This window comes from Mytilus trossulus, chromosome 9 (genome assembly GCF_036588685.1).
Source record: "Mytilus trossulus isolate FHL-02 chromosome 9, PNRI_Mtr1.1.1.hap1, whole genome shotgun sequence".
NCBI lineage: Eukaryota > Metazoa > Mollusca > Bivalvia > Mytilida > Mytilidae > Mytilus > Mytilus trossulus.
This window is the reverse complement of record NC_086381.1, coordinates 34,442,920-34,459,790: the sequence shown is the minus strand read 5'-3', so window position 1 is coordinate 34,459,790 and position 16,871 is coordinate 34,442,920. Positions and strand designations below refer to the sequence as shown.

Below are 16,871 nucleotides of genomic sequence, written 5' to 3'. Positions count from 1 at the left end.
GACAGGTACATGCATACAGAATGTGTCGGGGTGAAACATGTTAGCGGGATCCCAACTCTCTCCCTAACCTGGGACAGTGGTGTAACAGTAAAACATAAGAACGAACTATGAAAATCAGTTAAAAAGGTTTAAAATCATAAGATGGAAAAAAATCAAATACTACAAATGCAAGTGGACTTGGCTGGGTACTTGTACATCCGAACAACAAAAAGACACTAAGTACAGATCTGAGAGTACTCGCAGTTACCGACAGCTAGTTTAAAGCCACTTACAACTAATAAAAATAATCATGCAGCTAAGACTATTTCAATGCATGAGTATCAGCGATTAATGACGTATACGCTTGTAACGTGTCAGATTATGAAAACAAATACAATGTATCTTTATCATCAGGAATAATAAACAAAAATGTATTTTTTTTATATAAGCTATACAATACTCAATGATAGCATGTACCGATATTTTCATGAAAGTGTTTTCATGAAACATGCCAAATAGGAGAATGCATACTGTAAATATTTTGACACGGTTACATAATACTCTGAAACAAGGTATTGATGTCGATGTCTTGTTATGTAAACTATTTGATACAAAATTTCTTCAGTTGGTTTGAGAACCTACAAACCATGGCAAGCCCAGAGCCCAAAGGAGGACTTTTATGTCTTGTTTGTGTCTTTTTTATGAGAAAGATCGCCCCGTTCACATCGGAGTCGGATGCTAGTAGCAGCAAAACACATGACTACTTGTGCATTAAGAGGCATAGTTCAATCATCACCCTCATTGTAACAATCTTCTGAAAACAGTCTGATAAGCAAGCTTGTTTTCAACATCAACATTATCCTGAAAAAAACAATGCATGTAGCATACGTAAGATGTTAGGGTTTTTTGTGCATGTACAAACTGAAAATGTGGAAAATTGGCGAAAAATATACTGAAACAGTGGACCTATATTTCATTTTGTATTGATATTCTAAAGGTGTTCCGGCTGGTGGTTTGGCGACTTGGTCATTTCTCCAGACGCAAACTTGCAGGATAATGTGTTGCCTGAATTTTGCCTCTGAACAATTGGTCTTATTGAAGAAGAATCCTTAGATAGCAATGTCTTTACTTTGAGATTATTGAGATCAACGCCAACATTGGCAATCATACCACATCTTCTTTTTTATATGTACTTAATTAGCCTTGCATATAAGTTCATATAGATTCGAAGAAATCTCTTCACTCGGGAACATGTGTCAATATCAGACACGGATAGATTGTGCTGTTACTTTATACACTGTCTTTTTGCCTATTCTAAAGAAAACAGACCTCGCATGATGTAAGAGCATGTTCAGACCGTAGTGTGTTTAACATCAATGTTCCAATACACACATAAAAGCAACAGCAGAAACTGCTGTTCAATAGTAAAAAATCGATGAAGCGTATCAGGGGTAACAAACTTAAACCGAGGAAAACACATCAACTAAAAGAGAAAAACAAAGGAAAAAAGAAACGGAATTTTTTAAAAACAATTTGGTAAAGGATATTTTAGGGGGAAAAATGCGGGTGAAACACGCTATAAAGTTACAAAATTTTAAAACATAAACTATTTTTTTCAATCTATGAAAAAACAAAACACAGTAATTCATACATCGTATTGCTCGATATTTGGTGGTGGAATCTGTTTCTCTGATGTTTTTATGATTGTTTGACGACATGCAGACAAACATATTCCTTTTTTCCCGAATAATCAATTAAAAGATGTGTACGTTCTTTATGACGTTATCAACCATGATGCCCTTTTGTCATGACGTCACAATAGGAATTTTGGCGTGGAAAAAGACAGTTGACGCCAAACGAAAGCTTTGAAGAAATGAGATCAGACAAACCATACGTTGATTGCAATTGAATAATAAAAATGAAACAGAAGGATCAATCGGGTAATGAATATATTCTATCAGTTTAAGCATTGTCAATGGTAAGCATAATAAGTTAAAAAAAAAAAACTAGCATACAACTGCATATATATCTTTGTTTTTTACACTACATGTATATCTTCGGTTTTTACACTATATATATCTTTGGTTTATGCCAACATTTGTGTTTGTATGAATTTTTCAACAAAGAAATTTAATGTGTAGTTGAAATAGTACAGTGAGGAAATCAGCTTAAAATTTTTGTATAAAAGATTTGCCACAAATCGGTGAAGCAAAATATTACTTAAGCTTTATGTGTCTCCAGAATTTCATTTTGAATAAAAAAAAAAGATCTTGGACGACTACTTCAAAGTTGTTCAAACTACCTAGAGTTTTTTGTTTTATGTTGTTTTATATTTTATATAACACAGCTATGAATCTTTCTGCCTATATTAGTTGTTCCTGGTTGTGATCACCTAGCTATGTCGAAACGACAGCGAATTCGAACCCAATTAAGATTCATATCCTTGATATATGTAAAAGGATGAAATTCGAAACACAGTATTAAATAGAAAAACTACACCTTTCCTTATTCAACAAATGAAGTTCTTCTGAGGTTTATATAAATAATCTGGCTAAATGTGTCCAACATTTAATGAATTAATAAACACATTCACAGCGACACACCGACTCCTCTCAAATAATTTCAATATGCCAAAAGGCAGAGAAAACTGCTTGGAGATTGTGAAAGCAAACTTGCTAGTCCTTTTGACATTAGTAGGGGCTGCAATTGGATTCATTATAGGTGTGATTGTTCGGAATACAAACCCAACAGACAGTACACTAATGTGGGTTGGTAAGTAAACTAAGTTTCTATTTTGTGCTTTATGCTAACCTAAGCAGTAAAACAAACAAGCAAGTTTAGATAAAATATAGTATTTAATGGCATTGAAACAAATCTACTTTTAATAAATGGTCATCTTATTTATCTAAGGTTATTGGAAAGGATTTTATTGTTGTTTTTTTTTTCTCCATTTATAACATAAACCTTTGGTAACTTTTTAGTTGAGACATGTAATTGAAAGTTCCAGTCTTACTGATTTTGTGCGTTTTCAAAAACAAATTAGGGTTACTTCAACCGGTAGGAATCTACATAATATATAGTATAGCTTCTTTTTCATCATTAATTATTCTCATTGTTTATAAACAACTAACAATTAGTTAGGATCCTTTAAACTTACTAGTTAACGGTATTTAGAGAATACTAAGTCTTGTTGTTTGTCTTTGCTAGTGTTTTATTTAATACATAGAATTTCACTAATTTTTTGTTAATACTTATAGACCACTTTCGAGTTCATCCGTCACCGGAAAAAACTCGTCAATTATACGCGCCTTTATCACCGTCATTTGTGCGTTTAGGGGCGTCGTCACTTCCCTTCCAGTGTTGAGCGAGTGGTTGGAAAACTATAATTCTATATTGTACTAATTATTCGGCAATTGAATTCTCAAAATTGACAATCAACACTGCTGTCATTAGGGAATTGTCAGTAAGTACCTACAAAGCAACCATTATTTCTAGTTTATCCTGCACAAAGACGATCACTAAGACGCTTGATGAACGTAAATAGTGCAGGGATACAGGCGACCCCTTCTATCTGGTAAATGACGTCACAAAGGCGTGCATAATTGACGAGTTTTTGCCGGTGACGGATGAACTCGAAAGTTGTCTATTGTATGCTTACCAATAATGATTTGTATTTCGTCAGGTATTTTAGGAGAGGTTTACCTAAACATGTTGAAAATGATGATTGTTCCTCTGATAGTAGCTTCAGTCATAACAGGTAATAAACTTGTCTTTAATGAGAGTTCTTGTGTCGAAGTTTAGTGGTTCAATTCTATAAACCGATAAACTTCAAAATATAAGATAAGAAAATATAAAGAATTTGTTTCAAATACAAAGAACCATTAATTGTGACAAAATCATTATATGCAGTGTAATACAAATCAGTTGCTGTTTTTTTACGGTTTCATTTTGTTGTTTTTTTTGCCTTTTTTCGCTTTTATGTTTTTAATCATCCTTCATTTTTCAGTTCAGAATAAAAAAAAATTATTTTGCATACCCATCATGAATCATTATCGACAGTACGATGAAATTGTTTTCAAAATATAAGATGTAAGAAATCTAATTAGTTATCAAAAGTACCAGGATTATAATTTTATACGCCAGACGCGCGTTTCGTCTACATAAGACTCATCAGTGACGCTCAGATCAAAACAGTTAAAAAGCCAAACAAATACAAAGTTGAAGAGCATTGAGGACCCAAAATTCCAAAAAGTTGTGCCAAATTCGGCTAAGGTAATCTACTCCTGGGGTAAGAAAATCCTTAGTTTTTCGAATAATTCAAAGTTTTGTAAACAGAAAATTTATAAAAATGACCATATAATTGATATTCATGTCAACACCGAAGTGCTGACTACTGGGCTGGTGATACCCTCGGGGACGAAACGTCCACCAGCAGTGGCATCGACCCAGTGGTGTAAATAGTTATCAAAAGTACCAGGATTATAATTTTATACGCCAGACGCGCGTTTCGTCTACATAAGACTCATCAGTGACGCTCAGATCAAAACGTTTTTAAAAGAAAGTTAATGCAGATCTAAAGAATATTACACACATGCCGAAATTCAAGGTAAAGACATAATAAAAGACCTGGTTTTGTAGTTAACTACACCTTCTAGATGAAAAACTGTTGTTAATAGTTCTTTTTATAACGAAAGAAAGGATTGACCATCCCAAACAGACATGAATGAATAAAAAGAAAAGCGCAGTATACCTCAATGTGACAAACACTTAACGGCAACACAGATGTTGTGATCATCTGTATAGGTATACAACTCAAGCTTCTTACATAAACCTGATACAATGCAACATTACCTCTCACTGTATTTAGAAATCATTTGTCTTGTTTTGTGTTTAATACGGTTTAATTTTTACAACTACTTGTTACAGGAACAGCAACTCTTGACCCTAAATCTAATGGAAAAATAAGTTTAGTGTGTCTTGGTTATATTATGTCTATGAATTTCCTTGGTTGCATAGTTGGAAGTATACTTTGCATTATTGTCCGACCAGGTGAGATGTATATTTCTGTAGCTTTACACATACTAACTTTTATTCAAAACATAAATAAACCAATCAAACAGGTAAATATATTTAAAACAATATAAACCAAATATCATGAACGGGATTTGAACTTCCTACCTCATTGATGACAGACTAGTGTTTGATGTAAATTTAATACTTAGACCACTCGACAGCCAAGTACCACAAATACTGTACTTGATAATCCCTTGTCAAAAGATGTTGTTAACGTTTATTCGTCTTTTTTTCTTGCAATGCTGAATTCATATTGAGATTAAAATGAAAATTTCAAATATATGAAACTGACAACTCATTTGATCTGAATATCATTTTACTACTTTAATGATCTAATTATAGAAAACTTAAAGGAAGTTCTGTTATAATTCTTAATAGCGATTGGATGATAATTACTTCTCTCATTATGATTCACATTCAATTGATAATAAATACTTATAATAATTTTATATTTACTTATAAGGAGGTATGTTATAACATCTATTAGATACTAACGTACAAGGGGGATGATATTTTATACTTAATTACAAGGAAGCAGGATATGTTGACTATTTAGAAGAAGAGTTGATTAAAGTGTCTACAATCTTTATGAAGGAACACTATATATATTAGTGTATCATAAAACATGAGCACACTTCATTGAAAACGAACGCGTTAGAAATAATATCACCCCTTCAGATACATATTATAATGTCGTATCACAATCATGAACTCTTTCCTTCAAATCACCGAACTAGACTTATCACCAAATTTGCACTTACATGTGCAACAAGACGATGTGAAGCATGTAGGATGTGCTTAGCTTATCGGAACATCTACATATCAACCCAAAGTTAAGGCTTATTTGTTTGTCTTTTTGTTTGTTATTTTTTTGTAAAGACGTTGATTCCACTTATGTGTTAGAATATCACCTTGTTATTTCCAACTCTTTTTTTTAATGCTTATACTTTTGATAGAAACAAGTCTTGTCTGAAGAGTTTTATAATGATAATAATATCTCAATCCGTAGTCCTGTCAAACAACATTTGTGAAGTCATAGTCACATGTAAGATTCTGTTCTGGTTTTTTTTATTAAATTTTAGCAAACCCTGTCAGAAGGATTTAACAACTTCAATTGCATAAATTGAACTGATTTATTATTGTAGTCATTAGATATGTCGACTTGTATCAAGGGCACTTCTACACTCGCAAGTAGTTCAATCTTTCATTTAACGGTGTAATGTTAGTAGCTATGTCATAGTCAATCTTTTTCATAACAATGAATCAAAAACACAGTTGCTTTAGAGTTCATATATCTTTATTAGAAAGTATCTGTGTTTTCATTAAAAAAAATAAAATAAATGTGTAATTTTTTTGGTAGAGAACTGTGAGTCTGATACATGTAAAAGCCTTTTCTAGTTAATGATTTATGTATTAGTCACATGTTACTATCATTTAATGCATTTTCTGTGAATCGAAGTTAAGAAAAGTGTGATATGTTTTCTGTTTTAGGGGAAATTGCTAAAACAGAAGTCCATGCATTCAACTCAGTTCCTTTAGAAACGGAGGATATTTTTGCCGATTTACTGAGGTAAACTAGGGGTGAAATAATGTTTAATATACTGTATAGGCACATATCAAAACTGTAATACCAAGCAATGTTTTTATGTTTATCTTTTTGAAACATTGTGGATTTTTCATTATTGTTATTTTACCACTCTAGATATATAACTATTATAAGCTTTCCTATTATTGAAAATTCATGGGAACATGTTCAATATTTCAATAGTTATTATAAACATTTTTAAAAGTAAAAAAATGTATCCTTACACAATAATTTCAATTATATAAGTTGATTTTTTGTATCGAAGAATGAGTCCGTTGATCTACCTTTGTTTAAGCTGTGATTCAATTTCATCGGTCAAATATACTGTGTTGTTTATTGAAAGGACTAGGTCCAGTAAGACCCCTTTGTTTCCCCAAAATAAAGCAGTTTTACAAAATTGTTAAAATGTCAACATTTAGTTATTTATTCGAAAGTAGAATGCTTCTGCTACATAAATAAGGGCTGTTTTTGACAATACAATGCACATATATCGGGTACTAGCTTCATTAAGTCCTGCTAAATTACTGAAATCTTCACAATTTTAGCATTTTAGTTAAATTTTAGACAGTTTCCATCTAAAATAAAAGTGGGCGAATTCGTGTTCATTCTTAATATTGAAATGTAAGTTGTATTTGCTGATAATAAATAACATATATAGAGGTTCAGGATAAACACGGATGCGGCCACTTTCATTTTTGACAAAAACACATCTGAAAAGTGACATTTTTTTTAACATGTTTGATAGATTTTTCATATTTATTCTTTAATCAGAGCGTTTTTGAAGACTAAATCAGTTACAATATTTCACATAAACTAATTGAATCAACTAAATTATACACTTATTTGTTTACAAAGTGTTCAAAATCTTTCGTTAGATGAATTTGAAATTTGAGGACAAAATCGGCCTTACCGGACCTTCTCCTTTGTTTACCAAGTTCAGTTGAAAAAAGAAAAAGGGTTAAATAAGGAGTAATTAAAAGAGGGACACAAGAAACTAGAGGGATCTTATCTCGAAATCAATTAAAAGATGCAATGACCAAATGAAAACCATACGAAAAGACTAATAGTTGTCCATAAAGAGCTAGATTTTTGGATCTGACAACTAGTACCTAAACATTTGTAAAAGTGTCCGCTTATAAAATTTGGAATTATCAGTTACAGAAACTATATTTTTCAACTCCCTCATGCAAAAATGAACTTTTATTGATTTGGTTATTTTGGGTCCTTTTTGGGTCATATAGCTCCATGACTGTTTCGGTTTTAATGCGTCCTTGATGATCTAATGCTCGGCTTTTATCGTTAATTCCTGATGAATCTTAATCCAGAAAAGTGCGTCGGACAAATACAATTATAACGCGTTGTTCTTAAAATAAACGACCACTGACAATGATATCAGAATTGCTATTGTGGGATCGATCAGGAAGACTGTATAGGTATAATATTGCAATGATTTGCCATAAATTATGTTGTATTTTTTATATGTTTATCCTACATTTTTAATTACCTTTACAGTCTGTGAAGGGTAATTATCATATATCAATTTAAGTCCAGTATTGATAATTAGTTCATACATCTCTCGTTTTTTTATCAATATATCGTGTTATCATTTTGATATTCTTTTAATAGAAACATTTTTCCTGGCAATTTGATAGCTGCGACATTTCGCAAGGTAAGTTTGTAATTCATCTATGAAATCGGAAATAAAACTGTTAATTGAAAACATGATAGCACGTTGAACCTTAAAGGTGTTTTTTTTCAGATTGACCAGTGTATGATACTAACAATATAAGTGCGTATGTACTCTTAAATATCAGAAAAGTCATTAAGTGTAAAACAAAATTACAGATTATTTCTCAAATCAAATAGGGTATGAAATCCACATTTCAGTAGGGATGTCTGTTAGTTCAAGAAGGAACTACCATCCTTGTAACTACATACTTTGGGTAGTGAAGACAAAATACAGATATCTATTGTTATAAAATTTGCAGAACTAAACCTTGGGATATCATTTAAAAAAAGTGTTTAATCCCTCGTGTATAGCACTGATTACTATTCCCGGTTTCTCTTTAGTTTTGTAACTTTTCTAATACATCAACTACTAGTATTCAAGGTTTCATCATGATTTGGATGAAAAACGCTAAGGCATCCATCATATATCACTGAAGACACATTGCTAGTCTGATTCATGATAGTTATCAAAGGTACCAAGGTTATAATTGAGTACGCCAGACGCGCATTTCGTCTACATACATTGTAAGACTCATCAGTGACGCTTATATCAAAATAAATAGAGCCAAACTAGTACAAAGTTGAATAGCATTGTGAATCCAAAATTTCATGAAATTTTCTACACTACCCAAAGCATCACTTTGAAGTTTGACAAAGATAAATTTCTTACAACTTTTTTTTTCAGACAATGACGAGCTATGATACAGAACAACACAGGGTTAATGAAACAGTAAATGGGACAATCGTAGAAGTCATAAAAACTGTGGTTACTGGCAAAAATCTATCGTCTGCTAATAGTACAAATATTCTAGGTAAAGTTATTGAGCTTGCTAGCTACTTAAATTATTTCTATTATAAAACAAATAGAAGATTGAATACTTACTGAATACAAAATATTCTATCTCAAAATTAAACTATCAGTTTAGTATGTTTAGTATGATTCTATGTATTCTGCACAAACAGAGTTTTATCTTTTATCATAGTATACGTATATAGAGGTGATATTTTACTCATCTTATTCTTTGTATATTATCAAGACATCCAATTTACATTTGTGAATCAACTTTTTGTATTCAGTACCTGTAGCAAAAAAAATAACCAGTAACAATCGAAAAACATATGCAGTGTTTTACCAATTGAATAAAAATCTGAGTTTTGTAACTTTGACCTTAAATATCACTTTGAACAACTATAATTCAAAACAGAAAGTCCGTTTCAACAAAATAAACACTCTCATATAATCGACAAAAATTATTTCATCTCTTTGAATATATTTTATTCTCAAATTTTGTTACAACTGATTTCAATGAGTGTATATGCAGTTGTAATATCTTTGGTTAGCTTTATTGCTAGATGAACCGTAAAGTCATTGTTAGGTAAACTATCCTCCTTTACGAGTAGTTTAGTCCGACAGATAACCAATCTATATGTCTGTAGGACTACAAAGCTACTTTTGCATAGGTACTAATTCTGTACCAAAAATATGTAGTACTGGAAATCTACTATTCTATTTTCAGCATTTTGAAAGTTTGTCTATTTCAATTCTCTTAAAGTTATGATGTTTAAACATGGAGTACTGTGATAATTTTTGGTATTTGTTTTGTATAATTATTTTAAGTACAAATCAAGTATTGGAAAATACAAGTACTTGAATATTACAATAATTCTAAAGTAGAGAAATTGTATTAAATATTAAAGGTAAATCTCCAGTACTACAGATTTTCAGTACAGAACTAATACAGAAATAGTACCTTTGCAAAAGTAGCTGTGTAGGCTACTTCAAAAGGAGGTAGTATACTTTACCTAACAATGACTTCACGGTCCAGCTGGCAAACAAGCTAGCTGAAGATATTTCCTTAAGCTACACACTCATTGAAATCGACTGTAATTTATCACACATTAAAATTTAGGTTTTCCAAATATAATAAATTACATGGTCGTTTTTCTTCTTCATTGACAGGTATTTTGATTGCTTGTGCTGTTTTCGGAATTGCTACAGCATCAGCAAAAGAAATTGGACAACCTTTCTTCAAATTCTTCTACTCAGCTACTGAAATTATCTTACTGATTTTAGGAAAGCTAGTTTGGTAAGAAAATATATTTGTGGATGGAATTTCTTGTGTTTTAGCAATTTGATGTTTTGTATAGTAGTTGGATTAAGGTAATACATTGAAAAACACCATGAGTCACTTATAGCAGTGATTTCATACAAAAAACATTTATGTGCAAAAAGATATGGACTTACAAATTGCGTGTGGAAATTATATATATTTAGTATACATGCCATGAGAGAGTATAGGCGAGTAAATGAGGATAGCGACTTTTGCTATGAAATCATTACAAACCATACAAATCTAGCTTTGGTCGAATTTCCAATACTCGGAATCTGATACTAACGGCAGATTTACAGATCAACCGACTATTTGTTATGTCTTTAGATTTTTTGAAGGCGATTACATTTCACTCGTCAGATCATACAAGGACACTTCGTGTTGATGAAGTAATTTGCGATGTCGACAATCAATGTTTGTTAAGTGTCAATTTTAGTCCGTCCTCATAACCCTGATAGAGCAGAGTTTTCGTTGTATGCACAAAACTGACGGATACCACTGCTGGTGAACTATCCTTCCCCGAAGATATCATCAGCTCAGTAGCACTGCAGCCAGCACTTAGTTTCTGAAATGTTTTAAAACAAACCTTTCTTAAATTGTACGTTTTTTTAATTAGAAATTTCAAAAAAAAGGTTTGAATTTCTTCATATTAAGTTGACATCAGATCAAATTGACTATATTTGTTGGTGCTAACCTGGAATTATAAAGTATCTTTTTCATTTCATTCCTTCAAAAACCAAAAATAATAAGAGTAGGCTTCAAGTAAAAATAACAATGAACATAGGATATCGCTCCCAGCTCGTACTTTCCATGCCCAAGTTACGTGAACCGTGAAATAAATGTTATTTAGTATAACATTTTGGAATTTTCGATCATCAATGTTCTTCAACTTTGTGATTGTTTGGCTTTTCAAATATTTTGATATGAGCGTCACTGAAGAGTCTTATGTAGACGAAACGCGCGTCTGGTGTTCTTAAATATAATCCTGGTACAATTGTAATTGCTCATAGTTTTATGTAACAAAACATATTTTCAGGTTCACACCATTTGGTGTTGCAAGTTTGATTGGTAAAACTATTGGAGGAACAAAGAACTTGGAGGACGACTTCAGTAGACTAGGTTTATATATAGCAACTCAAATGATTGGTTATTTACTCGTGGTTATAGCAGCAGTACCAATTACGTATTTCACTCTGATGAAAATGAATCCGTTCAAATTCCTTTTCACATTGGTTAATGCTTTTGTTATAGTGTTTGCTACTTCTAGCACGTAAGTAATACACAATGTTAATAAATGTTAATGACAAGAAATATAATGTGTGATTATTATAATATATCTATACACTCATTTTGTCAATGAAAAAAAATACTGAGAGGGACATACAGTATTTTGGAGTCAAATGCTTAACTCAAAATTAGAACAATAACATTATCGGTTCCAAGTTTCCTGCACCTGATGCGCATTTTGACAAGACATGTATCTTCAGTGATGCTCGTGCCAAAAATATTTGGAATCCAAAGCTTACATAAAAGACGAAGAGCTATAATCCAAAAGTTCCAACATGCATGTAACAATCAAATCATTGAATATAGCATACAACAAGCCTTAATCATGCTACACGAATACAAAGAATGAAATTGAACCACAGCAAGTAACACATATTGCACTATAATTCATACGTATTAAAACGTAATTCATTCTTTTTTTCAATCTATTGATTCACACTTTTTGAATGGAATTAATACTTTGTGTATCGGAGTATTTTTTTTATATAAATACAAATAATCAAACGACATGAAAAATATATTTAATTGTAACAAATTGATAATGAGACACAGAGAATGAATAAGAAAGAAATCGATGGGCAATGTTTTCGTGTATTTTGCATGGTATAGTTACAATACGTTTAACATGTAAACTTCGTGAGAAACGCTATTGCATATTAAGAAATATTAAATACAATACATAAAATGGTGGTCTTGAACATTTCTCATAATAGAGCCATGGCTATTCCTGAGAGTATTCGGCAATTAGAAGGACCAAACAAAGTGGATCGTAGAGTGACTCGATTTAGTATACCCTTATGTGCTGCTATTGGACGGTGTGGAAGCTGTATTTACATAAGTATATCCTGTTTGTTTGTCATGCAAATCACTGATCAGGATGTGGACGCTGCTTCAGTTATTTTAGTAATGTAAGTGTTCACAATTCAAGTATGTTACATTTTATAAATTTATAGTTGTTAGCTGCACAGTAGGAAAAACGAAACAAGTATAAATAGCAATCCGTTGAATAAACTTATTTCTAAAGGCTATAAGTTTAACGCCGTTCATGATCTTAAAATATTGTTTGTCCGTATCACTATTATTTTCTTTTTGATATATTTAAAACAAATATATATTGCATTATATTTACCAATACTTAGTATGGTCCTAAATCCTCTCGAAATCCTGTACTTCTATTTTGCCATTGTATACGGTTTAGCTTTTCACACATAATTTGTGTCATGGTTGCTTTACTTTTATACGTCTATAGGTCTCAAGACGGCAAACGATACGGGTTATGTCTTGTTGTTAAAACGTTGTGTTATTTCAAAATAGACATCCCCATCTCGGTATTTAAAAATTGCATCATATTTATTACGAATAACTGTTCCATATTACTAGTGATGTGAATGAGGCTTTCCATGTTCAATTTGTTGAGTGGAAAATATTTTTGAATTGTGTTCAATATTTTTTTAAGCATTTTGACAGCATTTTCGTCCTTGGCTGTACCGTCTGTGGCCGGGGCAAGCTTGATTACTGTGATCATCCTACTTACAGCACTAAATATCCCACCGGAAGCGGCAGCTCTTCTTTTCTCATTCGAATGGCTTCTGTAAGTATACCTTACTATGCCATCTTGCGTGTGTCTCATTAACATATTAATTATATGAAAAATGCAATTGTAGTTTTTCATATATGTATTTTGCTTATATATTTTGAATATAAAATACAAACAAAAGGGAAACGCTGGAAATCGCGTGATATCAAAACAGAGCGAGAAAATATGTGTCAAATAAGATATCATTTCTTGTTATTTACGTATAATTGACTTAAAATGTTATGATATTCATAGGACAGACCTGTACTGTACTTTTAAAAATCTTATGAGACTTTTCTATCTTGTTTCAGAGACAGAATGAGGTCATGTACAAACTACAGCGTACAATCGACCTGTGTAGTGGTTACACAGAGGCTGTGTTTGTCTTCGTTAATTTCTGAAAACAAAGATGAGGAAGACATTCCGGAAATAAATGAAAACGGCAATGGAATACAACTAGCGTTGGTGGTTGATGATGACAAACACTTACAAGAGTAAACGTTTATTCAATGCCTTTGATACCATTTGCTTTATTTCCCTTAGCCTAGCAATAGTTTGTAGCTTGCAATATCTTTAAAATGGGTTTTATTTGATCAGCATACCAAGTCTGTTATAATCCATAAAAATGGACTCAATATATTTGACCAATAATTTGTATTGTTAAACAACAAATGAATGTGTCTGAGGACATGAATTCCCTCGCTTACATGTAAGCTTTGCAAGTTAAAACAGGGCGTTATTCTAGAACGGTGAATAACTCACAACCCAAATTCGTCATCTGTCTGCCTTATGTAGATAAACTCATCATAGATACCAGTACTGAAATAAGTATATACACCAGCCGCGCGTTTCGTCTACAAATGAATCATCAGTGACGCTCGAATCCAAAAAAGTTAAAAAGGCCAAAAAGTAAGAAATTGAAGAGCATTGAGAACCAAAATTCCTCAAAGTTTTGCCAAATACAGCTAAGGTATTGTTTAAAGCATAGTATATGAGTTTTATTAAATATGATTTAGAAAAAGTTTAAAATGGAAAAGGACATTACTCTAGCATGGTTACTGAATCGCTTTCCAATTTCGAACCTTGTCTGCAAGTTTTAGTGTTTAGTTTTATTTATGCGATTCATAAAATTTGCAATGGGCAAATTCAAGTATAGTGCGAAACAAAATTGAACGGATAGTCAAGGGTAGCAAAAAATATCCTGGTTCCTATAGCGGGATATAATACTATCCTGAGCTCCTAATACAAGCTTAAGTTTCCAAATTACACCTTTTGAATTGTTATCAATTAAATGCACTGCACATAAATGTATGTTATATAGTTTTCAAAGGTACTAGGATTATAATGATATGTCTTGTATTGTCATGTATGTATTGTCATGTGTGTATTGTCATGTATGTATTTTCATGTGTGTATTTTCTGTTAATTTCTTTCCTTTAAATTTCAAATAATTATGCAAATATGAAAAGAAAATATGTTTATTAATATGATTGTTATAATTGCTCTGATATTTAACAATATGCTGTTTCATTCCAAGACCTATGAACCTAAACATCAGTGATAAGCATGTAAATATGGTCCTAGTCTCTTCCACAAAAGAAGGCATTTTACATTGGTGTCGCATCAAGTACTAGTATGTTATGGATACAGAAGGTATACGCTTATCATGTGTAAGCACCAAGTTTCGATCCTTTTGAACTTCATGTGATCATGTCAGTTTTATGTAATACCTGAATTTGTCTTTTTCTTGATGCATGCGACTACAAGTTCCGTAAATAAAGGCAACAATAGTATACCGCTATTCGAAAATCGTAAATCGATTGACAGAAAACGAATCTGGGATACAAACGTAAACTGATGTAAACACATCAACTATAACAGGAACAAAACAAAACAACAGAAACACTGAAGTGCAAAAATAAAGCGAATGCAAAATACACAGAAATGAACTTTAAAGATGTATTCTTCTGACTTTTCAGTCTCGTTCAGTCTCGTTGAAATCTCGTTCTTAAATTATTTCCAAAACATATGATAGAAGTGGAAAATATCAATGAACTTTAAAAATATTATAATCAAACATAACTCTGTGAAAAAATTGTGTATTTACCATGAACGGTTTTTGAATAATCCAGTTTTCAAATTTTACGACCATTCAAGTCAGTATTTTTAGTCAAAATTTTGAGAAAATGGGTGAGGGATACAAAAAATGATTTTACAAGAATAATATACATCCCATCTCATTTTGGTCTTTTCTTATTTCTTAGATATGTATTTTGTCAATCATTTATAACAAAAAAGTTGAATTAATATGCATTTTGTTCTTTAAAATGAGAAAAATCATAAAAATACAAAATTGGCAGTATGGTAAATTTTACACTAAAAAGCATCAAAATATGATAAAACTTTCTTATATTAACACCTACCTATAGTTTTTGTAAGTTAAATTTATTCAGATTGGTCCACTTCATCTTATGGAAAGTATGAAAAAAAGTTTAATTGTGGAACTGTGATTTTTTTTCACGATAATAGCCCAAAAATAGGTAAAAATCGATAAAAAGTGAGAAAATCATCAAAATTGGGCATTTTCAAAGGGCCGTAGCAAAAAAAGAAGCACACCATCATATGATTTTTTCTTCACCAATTGTTTTGTTACAGTCTTATAAACCTTAAAAAAAAAGGTTAAAAAAAAAAGTTTAATTCTAGAAATGTTTGGCTCCTCAGAGGTGTACATCCTTAAGATAACAACTACCATTTTCCTGACTTGGTACAGGACATTTTAAGAGAACTAGTTTTGCGGCTAGCCAAACCTCGTAAACTACTGTTGTCAATATAGCATCCTTGGCTTTCAAATGCTTTAAAATATCTGATGAAGTCATTATGCATGTCATTATATCATTCAATGTATTGCTATCTTGCTTTACTTCTGTTGTTTAAGGCGACTGGTATATAGTATAATAGAAACATATTCGCCTACCCGCCCGTGTATTCATCCGTATTACCATCCAACTGATCTTTGACTAAATTTTGTGAATCATTCACCGTTTCTTCTAGTTGTGATGCTATAAATATAGACAATGTAATTTCTCTTTGCGACTTTTACAATGACGTTTCGATAAAAAACTTGATATGAACTACTATTTTATTCAAAAGTCAAAATATAGGACTGTGTGGTATATTCAAAACATGTATTAGACCGTTGGTTTTCCCGTTTGAATGGTTTTACACTAGTAATTTTGGGGCCCTTTATAGCTTGTTGTTCGGTGTGAGCCAAGGCTCCGTGTTGAAGGCCGTACTTTAACATATAATGGTTTAATTTTTAAATTGTTATTTGGATGGAGAGTTGTCTCATTGGCACTCACACCACATCTTCCTATATCTATATAAGCCACGAAATTCTTAGAGTTTAAACTAGTACTAAAATTCGAACTGGGTCTGCCTTAGAATTAAATTGTGTGGCTACCATTTGTTTCTTAACTCGTGAAATTCCCTATAGAGTTATTTCTCTTTGAAATGAAACACAGAGATCATATCT

The 16,871-nt window shown here is 31.8% G+C and overlaps 1 protein-coding gene across 1 annotated transcript; it reads left to right on the top strand.

The window, feature by feature from the left end:
- The first annotated feature begins 2,411 nt into the window (after nt 1-2,411).
- Nucleotides 2,412-14,362, top strand: LOC134685630 (excitatory amino acid transporter 1-like). Its single transcript, XM_063545554.1, has 11 exons — nt 2,412-2,751; nt 3,662-3,736; nt 4,906-5,028; nt 6,544-6,622; nt 8,264-8,306; nt 9,051-9,177; nt 10,326-10,452; nt 11,513-11,746; nt 12,477-12,671; nt 13,220-13,354; nt 13,651-14,362. Exons 1-11 carry the CDS (start codon nt 2,535-2,537, stop codon nt 13,835-13,837), a joined length of 1,542 nt encoding a protein of 513 aa, XP_063401624.1. The 5' UTR covers nt 2,412-2,534; the 3' UTR covers nt 13,838-14,362.
- Nucleotides 14,363-16,871: the final 2,509 nt, after the last annotated feature.